General features: G+C 40.3%; 1 protein-coding gene across 1 annotated transcript in view; it reads left to right on the top strand.

Moving 5' to 3' along the window:
* LOC145391354 (dimethylglycine dehydrogenase, mitochondrial-like) overlaps positions 1-21,294 on the top strand; it is a 67,982-nt gene that overhangs the window by 29,966 nt on the left and 16,722 nt on the right. Inside the window, exons 7-11 of the mRNA XM_080265952.1 lie at positions 8,545-8,666; positions 10,312-10,560; positions 11,915-12,110; positions 12,835-13,034; positions 19,884-20,025. Coding sequence (XP_080122078.1) covers positions 8,545-8,666; positions 10,312-10,560; positions 11,915-12,110; positions 12,835-13,034; positions 19,884-20,025 — 909 coding nt within the window. The remainder of the gene's footprint in view (positions 1-8,544; positions 8,667-10,311; positions 10,561-11,914; positions 12,111-12,834; positions 13,035-19,883; positions 20,026-21,294) is intronic.

The following is a 21,294-nucleotide window of genomic DNA, read 5'->3' as shown; positions in this document are numbered from 1 at the left end:
GAAGCTGGAGATGAGTGTTGGGGAGATCTTGAGGAGTTAGCACAGGATAGGATGTGGTGGTGTGAGTTCATCGAGGCCCTATGCATCCCCGAGGGTGCCACAGGAAATGATTGATTGATTGATTGACTAACATTTAAAATACAGTCATTGTTTACAATCCCCAGCGACACTGAAAACAGATAGTCGCCATCTTGGCATGCCATTTTTTATACAAAATTACCCTTGTCAGTGCTGATTTATCTAAATCTAACCTAAACTTCATTAATTTAATCAAATCTGATTTATCCCAGCCTAACCTATTTTAGGCCAACCTAACTAAACTAGCATGACCTAATCTAACCTAGCCTGACCTAACTTATTTTCTGCTAACTGAACCAAACTTATCCTAACCTAACTTAACCTATTCCGTATATAGTCTTATTTTCCATGTTTGTTTATGGTTCTTCTTCATACTCAAAAATACACTTCTGTACACCATGACAAAGTTACTGAATCAATTCAAAGGTAGGCTTTTTTTTTTTTTTTTTTTTTTTTTTTTAAATAAATAAAGAGGTGGTCCCATGTCTCTTCAATGATTCCCATGTGCTGTTTGTCTCATCACCCAAGTGCAAATTCGTGGCAGCTTTACTTGTAACCTGGAATTCAGGTTCAGAATAGATGTCTTCAGTTCTTTCAGATTTCTTAGTTATGGTTTTATTATCATTTCATGTTCAGTGTTCAGTAAATGGTATAGTACTGTAAGCTGGAGAATGAACTGAATTCGGGACCAAGTCTCACTACCCAAAACACAGCTTTTAATGTTTAATTTGGTTTGTTTTGCAGTTAATATTTTTTACACAGTGCACAAAGATTACATCACATATAATGAGGTATTTTTCATTTACTTTTGGTATTGTGCATTTGATTGTACACAGGGGTGCAAGGATAGCATTACAAAATTTTCCCCAAAGGATGACATCTGCTGACATTGTATGTTTTCAGAGGACACTTCTTTTGTTCATTTTCTTTAGAATGTGCAGCTTTTATTTCATTTTAATGTTACCTCTATCTCCCCATCATTTGTTGTCATCTCATGTTCAATATTAAATATATACTGTGTATCTCTCTTCCTCAGTACAGTACAGTTCATGCTGTTTTTTTTCCCCTTGTGTATCTTGTCCCAAATACTGACAATGCATCAGTCCACCTCACCCCTCCTGCCCCAAATACACAGCTCTCTTGCCAGCAATGGCAGTAACATTGACAGTCCTACACAAGCTTCGTCACATCTGCTTCTATCTGGTTAGTTTCTTCTCACGAACATCTCCTGTTGTATTTCTGTCACTCATGCCTCACCTGTCTCTCTCCTCATGCTTGGTTAAGTCAGCCTATCTTCTTTCTGTCTGTCATGCCAACCTACCTTACCCTGCCTAATTTTGCCTCTGGGGTTGAGTGGACAGTGTGTAGAGTACAGTGTACAGTACATTACAGTGATATTTGATCATACATATTACAGTATTTGAGTGTGTTTATGTATGTTTGAACAGTTATACAGGGCAATTATAGAGTTTTATAGGGGGTTAGACCTCCTTTGAGGAGGTTTGGAGGTTATTACATCAATTACCATCAGTATGTCACCCTCCAACACTGCCTTGGCCACTATACTTATGATAATTGAGAGTTTATTATTACAGTGCAATTTCCAACATTCAAAATGGTTGGAATCAAGAGACTTTTAGATTTTTTTTTTTTAACTGGAATGCTGTTCATTACTGTCAGTTTTATTCCTTTCATTAATCATCATTTTCATGCTCTGATTATAATCTCACATTCATGGTTTTAGGAGTTCTGGCTTGAAAATTTGACATATTGTTTTAGTGATAATTTTTTGTATGCAGGGGCAGTGTCACAGAACAGAAAAAAAGGAGGAAATGGCTGTTTGGGTCAGGTTGAGTCCAGGCTGAGCTATCTTAAGTAACTGTAGACTGCTGCAGCACCTTGTAATCTTGGTGATCACCCTAGAAAGTAAACCAGGAGTTCTTTTGCCTTTTTTTTTTTTTTTTTCCCAGTAAACAGACTCTCTAAAAATTCATTCATTCATTCATTGCCAGACGCCATGTATCCCAAACGGGGTGGCCAAGGGCTTAGAGTTAATTGTTTTACAGGGTGGGGCATTAATCCTCCACCAACCCCACTTGACACGTAGAACTTATCTCCTCATAAATTTGGAATTCAGATTTTTGGTAAAAGTGATGCCAGTAATAATGTTGGGGCAGTGAATAATGGTATATTTAATGATGACACTAATGTATATAATAGTACTAATGATGAAACTTATTATGTGGCTAATGTTATTAGTACAGTTGATGATCATCATCATCTCTTCCCACATTAGGATGGGGTGAGGTAGGGTTCAGAGATAAAGAAAAAACCTGATATAGAAAGAAGTAGCAAAAATGTGCCCAGTTTACTTGGCCACACTCTAATTCTATCTATCTATCTATAGCCCGACGCCCTAATCCCGCAAAGGGTGGCCGCAGACAAAACGCCTCCAAGTCGCTCTGTCACCCACCATTTGACTACCCTCCCCACAACTCATCCCCCCCTCCCTCATATACCTCTCAACTCCATCCCTCCACCTCATCCTCAGTCTACCTCTCCCTCTCCCTCCCTCCACCTCACCTACATACACCCTCTTAGTCAGTCTTTCATTCTCCATTCTCTTCACATGTCCAAACCACCTCAGTGTATTTCTCCTAATCTTCTCAACCACATCCACATCCACCCCACAGCGTTCCTTCACTTCTTCATTCATCAACCTGTCCCTCCACGTCACTCCACATGCTCCTCTCAGGTAACTCATTTCCACTGCTCTCACTCTTGACTTGTTCCTCTCTTGCAAGGTCCATGCCTCGCTTCCATACGTAAGGGTAGGGATCACAATACTATCATTCAGTGACTTCTTAACTTCCATACTCACCTCCCTATTTCTCATCACTGCTTTCAGTGTACCAACAACCTTCCTTCCCTGCTGTACCCTTTCACGCACTTCATACCCCCAAAGTTCCATCCTTACTCATCACACTACCCATGTACTTGAATGCACTCACATTTTCCATATCCTCACCATCCAACCTCACTGCACACTGTGTGACTTCATTCCTCTCAAACACCATAACTTTACTTTTGTTTACATTAACTTTCAGATTCCTCCTCCTACACACTGGCCCAAATTCATTCACCAAACCTTGCAACTCCCATTCATCTTCACTCAACAGTACTGTATCATCAGCAAACAGCAACACGGAAGCTTCCAACTCTCACCCTCATTCATTAGAGCCACCCTAACATCCACTGCCCTACCCTGCACCTCCTTTACAACCCCATCCATATATATATATTAAACAGCCATGGAGACATCACACAACCCTGTTTCAGTCCCACATTGAGATCAAAGAACTCACTCAGCTCACCATCCACTCGCACCGTAGCCCTAGCTCCCTCGTACATACTCTTCACAGCACTCAACAATTTCCCCTCCACTCCATATATTCTTAATACCTTCCACATACCTTGCCTATCTATTCTGTCATAAGCTTTCTCCAAGTCCATGAAGGCAGCATACACTTTCCTTCCCTTCTCTAGATACTTCTCCACTAAACATCTTAGAACAAATATCTGATCTACACACCCTTTTCCCTTCCTAAATCCCCCTTGTTCTTCTCCAACTAGCTCCTCTGTCATATGCCTAACCCTATCAATGAGTATTCTACCATATATTTTACCAGTCACACTAAGTAGGCAAATACCCCTATGGTTGCCACATACTTCTCTCCCCTTTTCCTCACCAAATCTAGACTCAACCTCATAGGCATAAACATCCTCATTTTCACACTTCATATAACCTATCAGCTAGAAGTCAGTCCATTGACTGTCACATCACCAGGAAGAATCAGGGGTGCCAAATCCTTTTCACATACTTTTCCATACAAAAATTTTCCAACCAGCTTAATCCACTCTTTAAGTTTCCTAACCTTATAACCTCCATGCCTTACTTCTCACACACTTATATACCATATCTAACAGCGATGGGCCTTACAGTGATATGTAATAATGATAATAATAGAATACATACATACATCATTTAATCCTGTGTTGCCCCTTGAGGATTGCATAGGAGCCTGGGGCTAGGCAAGTGGGTCCTGACATTTAAGATGCGAGTGACCAGTCTCACTCATCCCTGAGTGGCATTATGTGAGCAGTAAGCACCAACCATCCATTGGATATAAACCTACACAGGCTCAGTCCAATTCAGGCACCCTGATTACCCACTAAACCACCAGGTGCCGTAAGTTGGTTGTATGGTTACTACCCAGCATAGTAAATGGTTTCCTGGTGTACAGGAAACAGTTTGGCTTGTCACTCAGTGTAGAGTCACCCATAGACAGATGGAAGAGGAAAGAGTGAAGGAAAGAAAGACAGAGGAGGAAAGAAGGAAGAAAGGAAAGGGCAGTCACCTGAGAGCAACACTATATCGAGTGACTGGATGGTGTAATAATAATAATAATAATAATACAGTAATGATGATGATGATGGTAATATCAAGAAAGAGCACTCAGAGAGTGCAACAGTGATGATGATGATGATGATGATATCAGTAAAGAGCACTCAGGGAGTGCAACACCTTCACTCACCAACTGTTCTAAGGGCTGAATAATTGATTCTGCTCTGTGACCTTGACCTTCAATAAATGACACTAGAACCAAATTTATGTACAGTTCATCATTTTCGCCCAGCCTTTAACTCTTCCACCAAATCAGATAAGAACTGTTTAAGTTGACTGTCCAGTAACTTTGACTTTGTCCAGTAACCTTTGACCTTGACTTTTGAACGATGGTTCTTAAAGCCAAAAATCTTTATCCTTGTTGTAACCTGAACCCTTCCACAAAGTTCAGTCTGCTTCAGATAAAAACTTTTAAAGTTGACTTGTCATATGGCCTTGATCTTTGACCTGTTGTTCTACATGACAGTAGATCAACCTCTTGGGTGACCCTCAGCCTATCCACCAAGTTTTATACATATCTCCCAAACTGTTTATTTTGTTCCTAAAAACACTTGGGTCATATTATGACCTTGTCCTCTGACCTTGATCATTGACTATTCTCAAAGTTGAACCTCCTCTCTTCATATTTCTCCCATCTTTCCTGTCACTTCTTATTGCTTTTCTTTCCTTTACAGGTGGCTTTACATTGAGCGACAAGCCAAATGGTTTCCTGTAAGCCAAGAAACCATTTACTACTCTGGGTGGTAACCATATAACCAAACCATACGTGCTTCCTACGTGTCAACAAGTGGGTTGGTGGAGGATTAGTGCCCCTCCCCATAAAACAAATAACTCAAAGTCAAATGGCCACCCCTTGCGGGATTGTGGCGTCTGGCAATAGATTGATAGATAGAATCCTTTCATTTTGCCTGATCCCTAACATTTCCATCAAGTTTAAATCAAATCAGATTGAAACTGTTGGAGTTGATCTGGCCTTACAACCCTGGATTTTGATCATTCATTGAGACTTTGACCTTTGACTTATTGTTCTCAGAATTGAATACCTGTACTTTTATTTTTGCCTTATCTTCAGCCCTTCCACAAAGTTTGATCTAAATCAGATGATAACTGTTTAAGTTGACCTTGACCTTTGAAGTATTAAAAAAAAAAATAGATATATTTCTTGCCTGACCCACAACACTTCCACCAAGTTTAGTTAAAAGTGGATTAAAACTGGGTTATTTTGTAAACACATGCACACAGGCACACTTTGACAATTTCCTGAGACCTTAACCTGTAACTGATTGCTTTCAAAATTAAATCATATAATTCTTGTCTTGACCCAGATTCTTCCCCCAAGTTTGGTCATACTTTGATGAAAAGTAAGTTAATTTTGCTTGGTCAGTGTTTGACCTAGCTTTGTGACCTTGACCATTGACATTTTGTTTAAAAAAACAAGAGGTTTTCTCTAAGGCCATTCCTAAACCCTTCCTTGAAGTTTTATTAGTTGAATGAAAACTGTTTGATTGTTTGAATTATTTTATTAACACACATGCATGCACGCACGCATGCATGCACACACACACACACACACACACACACACACACACACACACACACACACACACACACACACACACACACACACACACACACACACACACACACACATAAATATGTAAAGATATGGAGAGAGGAAGAAAGGAAGTATGAAAAAGATATTGTAACTAAATGTAAAAAAGAATCTTAGCTATTTTACAGGTTTGTAAATGAGTTACTTGACAGGAGCATGTGGAGTGACATGGAGGGACAGGTTGACGAATGAAGAAGTGAAGGAACGCTGTGAGGTGGATGTGGATGTGGTTGAGAAGTTTAGGAGAAATACACTGAGGTGGTTTGGACATGTGAAGAGAATGGAGAATGAAAGACTGACTAAGAGGGTGTATGTAGGTGAGGTGGAGGGAGGAAGAGGGAGAGGTAGACTGAGGATGAGGTGGAGGGATGGAGTTGAGAGGTATATGAGGGAGGGGGGGGTGAGTTGGGGGGAGGGTAGTCAAATGGTGGGTGACAGAGCGACTTGGAGGCGTTTTGTCTGCGGCCACCCTTTGTGGGATTAGGGCGTCGAGCTATAGATAGATAGATAGATAGATAGTAAATGGCAAAAAGAAAGTTAAGGACAGTATAGCACAATTGAGAGATGGAGATGAATCTTATGGATGGGAAGAAGATTTGTGCAAAATAATGAACAACAAGCTGCACTCAGTTTGTGTACTGGAGGAGGAATTTAATGAACCAGCAATGGAACTAGGACGATGAGAATGGCAGAAATTACAGTTGACAAGAATGAGGTGCTTCAGATGATGATGGACTTGGATGTGAGGAAAACAATGGGCCCAGATAACGTGGCTGGATGGATCCTGAAAGAACGTGCTGATCAATTAGTGTGGTCTGTTTATGTCATCATAAAGAGCTTTCTGGAAATGGGCAGGTACCTAAAGACTGGAAAAGAGCAGATATTGTGCTGATCTTCAAGGGAGGAGACAGGGAAGATCCACTCAGCTGTAGACCTGTATCACTGACTAATGTTGTTTGTAAAATTTGTGAAAAAATTATCAGAAAAAGATGGATTAGGTATTTAGAAGAAAATGAAGTGATAACACCAAGACAGTTTGATTTTAGGGAAGGAAGATCTTGTGTTACCAATCTACTGAGTTTCTATAATGGGTTGATATATGTCATATAAGAGGGAGGGGGATGGGTAGATTGTGTCTACCTAGATCTCAGGAAGGCATTTGACAGGATGCCCAATAAGAGATTGCTGCGGAAGTTGAAGACTTTTGGAGGAATGTATGGGAAACTATTAAAGTGACTAGAAGATATCTGGTAGGAAGGCAGATGAGAACGGTCATAAGAGACAAGGTTTCACAGTGGAAAGATGTGACTAGTGGAGTGCCCCAGGGCTCTGTCTTGGCTCCAATAATATTTCTGATATATCTAAATGATAAGCCAAAAAGTTTGAATACTGACATAAGTATGTTTGCAGATGATGCTAAAATCATGAAACCTATTAGATGTAGTGATAGTTGTAAGATGCTGCAAGAGGACTTGAACAAACTCCACAACTGGAGCCAGACTTGGAAAATGGAGTTCAGTGCTGAGAAGTGTTATGTGTTTGCATTGGGCTTGAGTGAAAAAAGATCAAATTGGATAATAAAATGGGCAGTGAAATAATTAGCAAAAAAGAAGAGAAGGACTCAGGAGTGATTATACAAGATGACCTCTCACCAAAAAAGCATATAAACAGAGTCATTGGAGGCACATATGAATAACTGACCAAAATATGAGTGGCTTTTAATTATGTGGACGAGGAAATGCTGAGGGAGTTGATAGTGTCCATGATAAGACCAAGACTAGAATATGCATCTGTGATATGGTCACCCCATCTGAAAAATCATATTGATAAACTGGAGAAGGTACAACGGATGACCGCGAGGAAGATACCTTGCTTAAGGGAACTAGCCTATGAGGAGAGATTGGAAAAACTGAAATTACCAACACTGCGTGAGAGGAGGGAAAGAGGAGATTTGATTACGAGATGTAAAAATGTAAGAGTTCTGGAAAAGGTGGGTAGAGAAAATCTATTTGTATTGGACGATGGAAGAACAAGAGGTCATGAATTTTGATTTAGGAAGAGCAGATGCCTTAATGATCTTAAAAGGTACAGTTTCCCAAACAGAGGTATAAGTACTTGGAATGACTTAGACAAGGAGGTGGCAAGAGCAAAAAGCATCCATGTGTTTAAAACTAGACTGGATAAAGGTAGATATGGAGACAGGACAATACAAGCATAGCTCAGTTCCTGTATGCTACAAATAGGTAAACACAGATAGATAAATACACACAGCTCGACACGCAAAACCTGCACTTACATTGTGAGCACAGTCGTAATAATAATCATAGCAGCAACTGCAGTAATGGTGAAAATAATTATGACACTAATAAAAGCATTAACCACTCTTCAGGTATAGTGGTCAGATACTGCAAGGTGTGGGAGTGCAGGGGTTGAAGCTGCGGCAAGATGGCAAGTGGGAGGTGAACACAGAAAAGGGAGACATTATAGCCAATAGGGTGGTTAATGCTGCTGGTAAGTCGTGGTTATATTTATCGTCATCATCATCATCATTATTATTATTATTATTATTATTATTATTAATATTATTATTCTCCCTACGTGTCAGCAAGTGGGTTGGTGGAGGGTTAGTGCCCCTCCCCGTAAAACAAATAACTCAAAGTCAAATGGCCATCCCTTACGGGATTATGGCGTCTGGCAATAGATAGATAGATAGATAGAATATTATTATTATTGTTATTATTTTGTGGTAGGTGGGGGTGATCACCATCCACTCACTTGATATAGTGCTGCTCTTGGGTGTCTGCCCTTTCCTCTCCTCCATCCTTCTTTCCATCCACCCTCTTCTGTCTTTCTTTCTTTCTTTCTTTCTTTCCTCATCTTTCTGCTTACAGGTGACTTTACACTCCCTCCTTTCTCTTTCTTTCCTTCATTCTTTCCTCTTCCTTCTGCCTATGAGTGACTGTACACTGAGTGACAAGCCAAATAGTTTGCGGTGTACCAGGAACCCATTTACTGTGCTGGGTGGTAACCATACAACCAAATTTTAGCACGTGATGGTTTAGTGGGTAATTAAGGCACTGCAATCAGAGTGAGCCTGTGTAGGTTTATTTCCAATGGGAGGTTGGGATTTATTGCTTATGTAATGCCACTCAGGAATGAGTGAGGCTGGTCACTCTCATCTTAAATGTCAGAACCAAATCGCCTTGACCTGGGCTTCTACACTGCTCATGGGGCAACGTAGCATTGGATGATGATGATGATGATGATTATTATTATTATTATTAGTTATTATTTTTATTATTGTTATTGGTGGTAGTAGTAGTAGTAGTAGTAGTAGTATTAGTAGTAGTAGTAGCAGTAGTAGTAGCAGCAGCAGTAGTGCAAATGAGAGTGAGTGGAGGTTTGAATGATGAAATTTCTGTGAATGCTGATGTGCATCGTGGATCAGTTTTAAGCCCCTTATTGTTTAATATGTTACTTGAAGCTCTCTTATTTAACTTTAGAACTGGGCTCCCATGGGAGGTGTTGGTTGCTGATGAGTTCATGTTGATCACAGAGAATGAGGGTAGTGGAGGAAAGAATTAGGAAGTGGAGAGATGGAATTGGATATGAAGGTTTGAGAGAAAACGGGTGATTCAAAAGAGATGATATCATCGGCAGGTACTGTCATAGCAGAAGCATGGCTGTGCACAGTTTGCCATAAGGGTGTGGGAAATAACTTCATTTTGTGCACTGTGTGTGATAATTGGGTGCAGAGATGTGTTGGTATTAAATGTAGGCTATAAAATAATGCTGATTTTGAGTGTGTGGTATCTTAAAGAGAGCATACAGAGGGGAAAAGGTAGGAAAGGATTAATCTTGCCAGAGAGTCTCTCGAGTGTGAGGAAGAATTTTGTTATTTGGAGGACATGATATGTGCTGGAGATGGGGCTGGATCTGGCTCATTAGCAAGGAAAAGGAATGCTTGAAAGAAATTGAAGGAAATGTTGCCACTCCCATCATGGTGGGCTGTCCCTCTGTGCTAAAGGGACCTTGTATGCAGCATGTGTTAGGAGTGTCTTAGATGGGAAAAAAGGTTATGATGATGGTAATGATGATGATTTTTATAATTATCATCTTTTCATTCATCAGCTTACCATCAGTTTCTGGTCAACAGGGTTCTGGGCAAAGGAGGTAGCCCAGCTCGCCGGCTCAGACCTCCCACTTGTACCAAACCATCATCAGTATCTTGTGACCTCCACTGTCCCAGAGGTCAAGGCACTCAAGAGGGAGATCCCTGTCCTGAGGCACCTGGAGGGCTCCTTCTACCTCAGGATGGAGCGGGATGGACTGCTGATTGGTCCCTATGAATCAGTGGAGTCCATGAAGCAGTGTGCTGATTGGGTCAGGGATGGTGTGCCTAAGGGTAAGTGGAATGTTAAGGACAGAGAGTGTGGTTATTTGTGCCAGTCTACTTTTTTTCTTTAGTGAAGACAGACCTCACCCCAAGGAAGGACTACACACACACACACACACACACACACACACACACACACACACACACACACACACACACACACACACACACACACACACACACACACACACACACACACACACACACACACACACACACACACACACACACACACACACACACACACATATATATATATAAAGTAGAAGTCCTATTTTTCGGCATCTATGGGACCAGGCAAGTGCCGAAAAATCAAAATTGCCGAATTATCAAAAACCCTACCCACTCAGTACCTTATATGTTTCGGTGAACACTATCATCACTACTCATATCATTACAGATGTGTTTGGAGAGAGTACTGTATACTGTTTGATACTGTACAATACTGTAATGAATACAGTACTATAAATGAATATGAAAAATAAAGAAATTAGTGAACATACTGTATATAAATGTAATGGTACAGTAGGCCTACAAGTTCACATGCATTTACCTAAACTTATAGTAGGTTCCTTATTTACATATGTACAATAGAAGGGGTTGATTGGAGCCTGCTACTGCTGGAAGAAGTCCCCAGCAGTAGAGGGGACGAAAAAAATCGGAAAATCTGCCGAACGATCAGAGATTTTCATAAATGGGACTATTTCTCAAAACTGCCGAAATGTCAGATTTGCCGGGGAATTGGATGCCGAAAAATTGGACTTTTACTGTATATATATATATATATATATATATATATATATATATAATCCGGTAAATCTGACGGTTCCCCCCTGAAGTGGGATTTCAAGTACACAGTGGAGTATAAATGAGTAAAATACTATATTCTTATACTAAGAATGAAAACTATACCCATTTTACACTAACTTGGCCCATAATTTCACACCGTTGTCCTCCCTAACCAAGCCCAAGTGGGTGGGAAAAGCTGCCATCAGCACAGGTAACTATGTTCTGAGTCATCCCCTGCATGGAGAGTGATCTGGTAGGCATGTGTCATACACCCTACTTAACAGATAGTATATGTTAAATGCAGAAAAATATCTGGTGGACCCAGAGTTGTCTGGTGGGTCTGTGTGTTTTTTTCCCATATAATGGATGGTATCTGGTATGTCTGATGGTTTGTCCAGGGCCTTCAAAGTGTCTGTTAAATCCAATCTCTCTCTCTCTCTCTCTCTCTCTCTCTCTCTCTCTCTCTCATTGCCAGCATGCAATCCAGAAGTTGTCATTTTCATGCAAAGTAGAGGTTAGATAAAATAAGCATAAAATCTTCACTGTTCCTAATTGTTTTTCTCACGGACTTTAGGGTTTGGCAAGGAGTTGTTTGAACCAGATCTGGAACGTCTGGAGCCACACCTGGAAGTAGCCATGGAGTTGATCCCAAGCTTTGCCTCTGCCAGCATCCAGAGTGTGGTCAATGGTCCCATCACCTACACTCCTGATGTTCTGCCTCTGCTGGGACCAGATGTTTTGCCAAATATGTGGATTGCTGCAGGATTTGGGTGAGTTGATACAAGATATCTCAAAGTTCTAGAGTAGTTTGGGACAGCTTTACAGCCAGACTAATCTTTAGAGGACAAAGAGGCCACTCCTACGCTGGAAACAAAAAATCTGGCAGTAGTGAGTAGAGAATACTGTAGTTGTCTTAAGATTTTTGCCATTTTTGGAGTGCTACTGGAAGTTGTTTTTAATCATTAGACGATGAGCACCTGCCCATAAGCTGAATAAAATTATGTAGCAGTAGGAAAAATAAGATAGTTAAGGTTCCTGTCATTTATAGAAAGTTTATTAAATAACGAAATACAGAACATTATCTTCCATCAGTGACCGCAGTGATTAGTTTATGGCTTTCTGTTATGTACTGTATTTTGCTCACCTTAAGTAGGCATTAAATTGCCACCTTTCCATCATTGAGATATAACAAGAGATTAAAGCTCAAACATGATGCTAATCATAAAGAACATCTGTGGAGAGAACTTAGAGCTGTAGTAGTGTCTTACTTTGCCATTGAGCCACACAAAATAAGTAGCAAATGGACAAATATATTCACCTAGTTAAAAATGAATGAACTATAATGGTTTATTGCTGGCTTATTATGGCCTTAATGCTAGCCATTTGTTGGTTGCTGGCTTACAGCTAGTAACTGGCATACTGGTGACATATTACATGTCAAAGAGGGTAATATGGGAATGGCTGTTACTAATTTGCTCTCTTTTCTGCTGCCAGGTATGGTATTGTCCATGGTGGAGGGATCGGCAAGTACTTGGCAGACTGGATTATGAATGGATACCCACCTTTTGAGTTGAATGAGTGTGACCCATTGAGATTCAAGTCCTGGGTGACTGATGAATACACTATGGCCAAAGCAAGGGAAGGTTATGGTATGAACAATGCTATCGTCTACCCACACGATGAAAGATTTGCAGGTAACGGATTTTTTTTCGTGATTCTGTATCTGCATCTATCTATCTATCTATCTGTCTGTCTATCTGTCTGTCTGTCTGTCTGTCTATCTGTCTCTCTACCTGTCTATCTGTCTACCCATCAGTCTGTCTATCAGTCCGTCAGTCAATCTATCTGTCTATCTAGCCATCTGTCTATATGTCTGTCTATCTATCTGTCTGTCAGTCTGTCTATATACCTGTCCATTGATCTATCAGTCTATCTATATCTGTCTACCTGTGTATGTATCAGTCTATCTATATATACAGTTATACCCCGATATACGATACCCCTAGATGCGATACCCTGGCTATGTGATGGGAGTAGACATACCACCATACCCCTCCTAACAATAGCCAGACCCCAGAGTAACAGTGGGCTTAGATATTTCTTACCAATTTTGGTGATATTTTAGACTTAAATTTTGTGTTTAGGTAGATTTATAAACTGTTTTTAGACATATTAATATGTTTTAGTCCTAAGTGGGGTGAACATTGTCATTTTGGGGTACAACTTACAAAGTTTTTTTCCAGACGTATATTTGACAATTTCCAGATTTTATGTTTGGGTTTAGATGAGCTATAAACTGCTTTTAGGCTTAGTTTAGCTTGTTTTAAAGCTATTTAAGGGTTTAGGTGAGCTAAAAACTTGTTTTTTAACTCATTTGGGGGGATTTAGGACTTGGTTAGGGGAGAAGCCCAAGGCTCAAAAATGCATCCCTATACTTTACATGCTGAATCTACCCTGATATACAATACCCTGCCTAGTGATGGTTTTTTACTTAACCAATTGCATACCTATATATATATCCATCCATCCATCATCCAATCATGTATATAAATTGATCGTAATGGGTGACACGAATGGAAGAGTAGGCACTGGTCCTGAGGATGACATAATGGGTTGTATAATGGGTTGTAATGGATTACCAGAAAATGATCATGGGAAGTGACTTAAGGATGTGTATCAGGAAATGAGGTTGTGCATTTGTAACTCATATTCCAAATACAAAGATGCACATAGATATACATGGTATGGAGGGAGCAGAGATCGTGTTGAAAGGAACCTGATTGATTATGTGCTTGTAGAGAGGTCGATGCTGGGAACGGTTGCTGATATGAAGGCTGTGAGTGGATGATGTGAAGGTCTGTCAGGTCACATGATTGTGGTATGCGGATCAAGCTGAGAGGAGTGAGGTAAACCAGGAGAGAGAGGAACAGTCAGGAAGAAAGACTGAAAGTCGAGAAGCTGAAGATCAAAGAAATGGCAGATGAATACAGGACCAAAGTAGGGGAGGAGTTGGAATCAGTGAATTGGAATGAAATGGATCTGGACAGCCTGTGGAATTCATATAGGGATTGCTTAGTTAGGAATGCTAAAGCAGTGTGTGGTGTGGCAAAGAAGTAAGGTATGGCATGGTGGGGTAAAGATGTTAAATGAGCAGTGGAAGAAAAGAGGAAGAAGTGGCTAGAGTGGTTACAGAACAAGGGTTCAGTTGAAATAAGAACTGAATATATTGAGAGCAAGAAACACGTAAAGAGACTAGTAAAGAGGAAAAAGGAGGTCAATGATGATTTAGGAAGAAAAGTGAGTGCAAATTACTCAGGAAATAGAAAGTTATTTTGGAAAGAGGTGCAGAAATGTAGAAGTGACAGCAGAAAGAAATGTGAAAGTGTGAAGGATGTAAGTGGTAGATTATTAATCTCCCTCAAAGTAGGCCCCTTCTGATTTGACACATATAACCCAGCATTCTTTCCACTGCCTGAAACATTTTTTAAAGTCGGTTTTCAGTATCTCTTGCAGGTGCTTCATTTCATTCATCATGATCTCTTCTCATGTCTCAAATCAGGAACTCTTCAGCAGAGTTTTGAGCTTGGGGAATAACCAAAAGTTGCACAGAGCCATGTCTGGTAAGTAGGGAGCTAGCCAGACTTGCGGGATGTTGAGCTTAGCCAAAAATTCCTGAATCAATTGACAAGAATGGACAGGGGTTTTGTTGTGTTGCAGCTCCCAACTTGCTGCTTTTCAGAAGTATGATTTCTTCCATCAAAGTGCACCAAGAAGACTACGGATAACATTTAGATAGTGATATTTGTTGACAGTCAGACCTGGTGTGTATTTGTGATGCACAACACCACGTTAGTCAAAAAAAAAACTGTCAACATGTGAGTGCATTTCACCTGTCATGCTTTCTTTGGCTCAGGTGACCCTGCATGCCTCCACTGGGACGACTGTGCTTTGGTTTTTGTGTTGTACTCAGACACCCAAGTCTCATCTCCAGTGATAACAGTCTTCAGGAAGTCTGGATTGCAATTTGCACACTCCAGCATGTCTTGAGCAATGTTCATCCGAGAGAAGAGATCATGACGAATGCAGTGAAGCACCTGCAGGAGATATGGAAAACTGACTTTGAAAAATGTTTGAGGCAGTGGAAAGAATGCCAGGTTATATGTGTCAAGTCAGAAGGGGCCAACTTTGAGGGAGATTAGTGTCCTAGATCAACAGGTTAGCTACAGGTGTTTATTTTTTTAGAACCTAAGGTTGGATACTTTCTGAACAGACCTTGTGCTTCATGCACAGGGCAGTACAACACCTCAGTCAGAAACTATATTACAAGCCCTCTCCTCTGACTTCCACACATCAGAGGTGTCCTTGACCCTTAAATGGCAGGCTACTTTCCAATTTTACATCCTTGTGAGGCGTATTACTGTATTTGGAAAAAATAAAGTGTTATGAAATCAGGCAAAACATGCATAAATGGATCAGAATAGCTGAAAAAAACAAAGAATTTGATGTTACTCACTTCAAATTGCATGCAGGCTGAATGGTGGTGGGAGGTGAGTGAGAGGGGTGGTGGTGTGTCAAGGTCACTCTTAGTGGCACGCAACTGAGAGCCCGCTGGCAGAAAGTCTTGTTTTCTGCTCTTATTTGTAACAACAGACTAAAATATATTGTTTTTACATTATGTACACTGTTCTGTGTCTTCATGGTTCACTTTGAACACCACACACAATATATATGTAAAATCTTTCTTATCATATGTCTCTACAGTTATAATTCCTATCTATCTATCTATTGCCAGACGCCTCAATCCCGTTCGGGGTGGCCACAAACAAATCGCCTCCACGTCGCCCTGTCCCCTGCCATTTCACTGCCCTGCTCCCAACTCACACCCCCCTCTCTCATATACCTCTCCACCCCATCCCTCCATCTCATCCTTGGCCTCCCCCTCCCTCTCCCCACCTCCACCTCACTCACATACACTCTCTTTGTCAGTCTTTCACCCTCCATCCTCTCCAGATGGCCAAACCACCTCAGTGTATTCCTCCTAACGCCTCCTATCACATCCACATCCACACCACAATGCTCCTTTATATCCTCATTTGTCAGCCAGTCTCTGCATGTGACTCCACAGGCTCCTCTTAAATAACTCATTTCCACTGCTCTCACTCTTGCCTTGTGTCCTTCCAACAACATCCAAGCTTCACTTCCATACATTAGAGTTGGTATCACAATACTGTCGTGTAGTAACTTTTTCACTTCCATGCTCACTTCCCTGTTTCTTATCACTGCTTTCAAGGAACCAGCAACCTTTCTTCCCTGCCGTACCCTCTCAAGCACTTCACCCTCCAAACCTCCATCCTTACTCATCACACTACCCAAGTACTTAAATATACTCACATTTTCCAATTCCCCATCATCCAACTTCACTGTACATTCACTGACTTCACCTCTCTCAAACACCATCACTTTACTCTTCCCTGCATTCACCTTTAGAGTCCGTTTCTCACACACTCTTCCAAACTCATCCACCATGCCTTGCAGCTCCCCTTCGTCTTCGCTCAACAACACAGTATCATCTGCAAACAACAGTACAGGGAGTTTCCAAAAACTACCCTCTCTCACCAGGGCCACTCCAACATCCACTACCCTACCTTGTACCTCTTTTATTACCCCATCCATGTACAGATTGAACAACCATGGAGACATGACACATCCCTGTTTCAACCCAACCTTCAAAGAGAAAAATTCACTCAGTTCACCATCCACACACACTGCAGCCGTAGCACCATCATACAGCTACTGTAAGTCTTCATACTTACACAGCATTCAACAACTTCCAATCTACTCCATATTCTCTTAATACTTTCCACAATCCTTGTCTATCGACCCTGTTATATGCTTTCTCCAAATCCATGAAAGCCGCATACAACTTCATTCCCTTCTCTAGAAACTTCTCCACTAAAGATCTAAGAATGAATATCTGACCTACACAACCTCTTCCCTTCCTAAAGCTTCCCTGTTCTTCTCCAACTAATTCCTCTGTTCTTTCTCTAACTCTGTCAATAAGTATCCTACCATACTCTTTTCCTATTATACTAAAAAGACAAATGCCCCTATGATTACCACACACACTTCTTTTTCCCCTTTTCCTTTGTACAAGGGAATAATTATACCTGACTTACAATCCTCCGGGACTCTACCTTCCTCCCCGGCCAATCTGCACATCTTCCACATCCATTCTACTACTATCTCTCCCCCATGCTTCAGCATTTCACCACACACTCCATCAATTCCTGGGGCTTTCCCCAATTTAACTTTCTTCATTGCTTCCACAACTTCTATCCTACTGATTTTTCCTGTCTTCTCACCTCCCTCCTTCTCCCAGCCATTCCCCAGCCACTTATACTCGCATTACTTCCATCCTCTATGTTCAACAATTCCTTAAAGTGTTCTCTCCATCTGCTCACTTTTTCTCCCTTCTCCACTAGTAATCTACCATTTTTATCTTTCACTCCCCTACTAACTTCACTTCCACCCTGTCTTACTCTCTTCACCTCTTTTACATATGTTAATACAGTATGTACAACTGTTCATATAACCACAACTGTTCACACTATTGTCTTCAGTGTGTGGTATTCTGTGAAGTAATCGATACAGAGATCCACACCACACTCCTAGTATATGATAGGCTGGTGGAATAGTAATGCGTTCATGAACATCGACCGCCTTTTCCTTGGGGGACGTTCCGGAACGTTGACTGCATTTTAGGGGTTAAACAAATTTGATAGAGTTCATCTTGCTAGGCGTAAATCAGGACATTACCTGGCCCTTCTCAACTACATAGATCTGGGTTAGGTGGAATTACAGATGACATGTGCCCTGCTTGAAGAATAGGTCCACATATCATGGACCACTGCACATAGCACGTACCACACAAAGGCTCAGAAACAACATCAACGATGTAGGGAGGAACCCATGGGACAACTCCATATGGGCAGTTGCTTACGTGTGGTCGACAGGTTTGCTTGATCAGATGGACTTGGTTGAACAACAACTGTAGCCCAAGAATAACCACCCGAAATGACAAATGTGATAATGCACCTGCAGGAGATACTAAAAACCGACCTTGAAAAATGTTTCAGGCAGTGAAAGGAATGCTGGGCTATGTGTGTCAAGTCAGAATGGGCCTACTTTAAGGGAGATTAGTGTCCTAGCTCAACAGGTTAGCTGTTTATTTTTTTAGAGCCCAAAGTCAAATACTGTACTTTCTGAACAGACTTCATATGCAGATAAATATGTCTACTCCTGCAGACAAGACTTACAGTAGCTGATAGATATACCAAAATCATTTGTCACAATAGATTTGCATTGCGTACATATGTATGTGTACAATAGTTACCAGCCGCAATAGCGAAGCTGGTATTGTTTTCAATTTGTCTGTGTGTCTGTTAGCATGATAACTTTGCAACTGCACAAGATATCATCACAAAATTTTACAGTTGTGTATTAGGGAAGGAAATCTTCTACAAGTTCAAAATTGGTGAAAGTAGGTCAGGGTCTGTGTGTCTGTTACCACAATAATTTCGCAACTGCTCAAGTTATCATCACAAAATTTTACAGGTGCATAGTAGGGATGAAAACCTCCTACGAATCCAAAATTGGTGAAAGTAGGTCAAAGTCATGGTCAAGGTCACATTCCGAGTTGCACGAGATATTCATTGGCATGCGGCTGGTGTGATTCCCCCCTTGGGGGGGCCTTTAGTTTTTATTGTGTTCCACAGTATTAGCATAAGAATATCATGGTCTTTAACAAATTTTTGTCATTTGTTTGCTTGTGTTTTATTTATATAGAGTACAAATCAAAGGGAAAAGTAAGAGGTATGGTAGCATGTGAGTAGATAATCCAAATGTTTTATGCATGCGTTAGTACAGTAGTTGCAATCATTTTTCTGAAACATCAAAAGTTAGTTTTCTTTTTGCTTATTTATAGTGAAATTAGAATAATTGTGAAAGTCATTTAATAATCTGTTTTACCTACATTTTTCTGATTCTACATTTTCATACCATTTTACGTTAGAAATTTGAAGTTCTGTAAACTTGCTCACATTCTTCCAATTCCATGGTGCTGAGAACAGACTTTTTCATAAGGCAACACTGACATACCCATCTTTGTTTCCCTATCCCTCCACCACCTCATACAAAGATAGTGATTGTAGCAACACTTCTGAGGGCCAGCAGGGTCAGTGCTTCTTGCTATAGTGCGTTTGCTCTAACCTGACAAAGATCTCTTAACTCCTGTTGCCTCATTTTATGGCCAATTGTAGTCAGATTGAAGGGTTGATGCAACAAGTAACCAGGGAGACATGTTCCTACCCAACAACTAAGGCTCATCAGATTTCATGCAGCAGTAACATAAAGTAATATGAGTGGTTTGGTTCTGTCACATGAAAAAAAACCTCCTTTAGTGCCACAGTCAGTCAGTTTTACCCCCAAGAACACAATACCAGAACATGATAATACTGTACTATATTCCTTGCAACTGTTCTTAGGTCGACCGACGAAGAGAATTAGCAGTGCATATGAATTACACATTAAGCGAGGGGCTCGAATGCACTTCCACAGCGGATGGGAGCAACCTGCCTGGTTCACTGAGGATGGTCAGCACCCAGAGTATATTCCTAGCTTCGGGAGGTGAGGTCAAGTTGAATTAATGAATAATGCAAGAAACAAGGAAAGAAAGTCATGACAGTCATTTACCCCTCCTTTCAGTTTGTACCACTCCATTTTTGTTACCAGTATCCCTGAATGGGAAAAGATGTTACAGGTAGATTGAATGAACTGTCTATTTCTCTCAGCCAGCTCAAAAACACGTCAGCTGAAATACTGTAACCGTATAGTACCTTGGTGCTCTTCTGTCAGTATCATGGCTTTCCTAAAAGATAGTTAACAACTGAATTTTAGTTCTTGTATGTAAATTTTTAGTGGACTTAATTTTATGCTAAAAAATTAGGGATGCAGTATGGTTGGAAACCATACACAAATTTAATAAAGACTTGTACTGTGCCTTTGCAAACTGTAATCTTTTTCTTTTATTTGACATGATGTTGATAATGTACCTCAAACTGTGACAGAATCAGAGGGATACCAGAATTACTTTTGTGTTTGTGAAATAATGGCAGATAAAAAAAATGGCCAAAAGTAAATGAGAGAAGTGGTTGAAATTTAAGGGGGAAAGTTACTGTGAAAAGCTATATTGGTTAGTTAGGGATGTCATGAAATATCTCATAACAACCATCATAAGGTTCCATTCATGTTATATGTTGTATAGCAGACTTAGATGAAATCATGGGATAGTGCTTCAGGTAAAAATTATCCATATATTATTAAAACACCAAGCATTATAGTGGAGTGCCTCCTAATATTAAGTATACTACTGTTTAGAGGTGCACCTGATTTCTAGTAACAAGAGGACTCTATTGGCGGGGCATTAACACGTTAAAGGGGTTAGAAACTGTATCCACCAAGTTATTATGACACACAACACTGGATTGTAGATACTGCCTGACACATTTTAGTTTTAGAAGAACCACTTGGAATGAGGTGTTAGCCCCTTCAATCTGAGCAGTAACTATACGTCCTTAACTTTTATATAATCTAATATTGACTATAAGGAATATAAAAGACATATCGTACTGGAAGGATTAATGGAAAATGCATCTAATCCCATCAGTATGAGGAATTTTTTCCTAAGTTGTTGGTAATCATGTTCAGTGAGACAAAGAGAGAGAGAACTTGATGTTACCATATGGGAACCGCATTACAATACATATATATATATATATATATATATATATATATATATATATATATATATATTTTTATATATATGTATATATATGTATATATATATATTAGTTTATTTATACTGCTATCAGTTTTAATATACTTAAGAGAGCCCCA

The sequence above is a fragment of the Coenobita brevimanus genome, chromosome 18, assembly GCF_032717465.1.
Source record: "Coenobita brevimanus isolate Jiangsu-jjx chromosome 18, ASM3271746v2, whole genome shotgun sequence".
NCBI lineage: Eukaryota > Metazoa > Arthropoda > Malacostraca > Decapoda > Coenobitidae > Coenobita > Coenobita brevimanus.
Note: the sequence above shows the minus strand (reverse complement) of the source record. Positions and strands in the feature narration are given on the sequence as shown.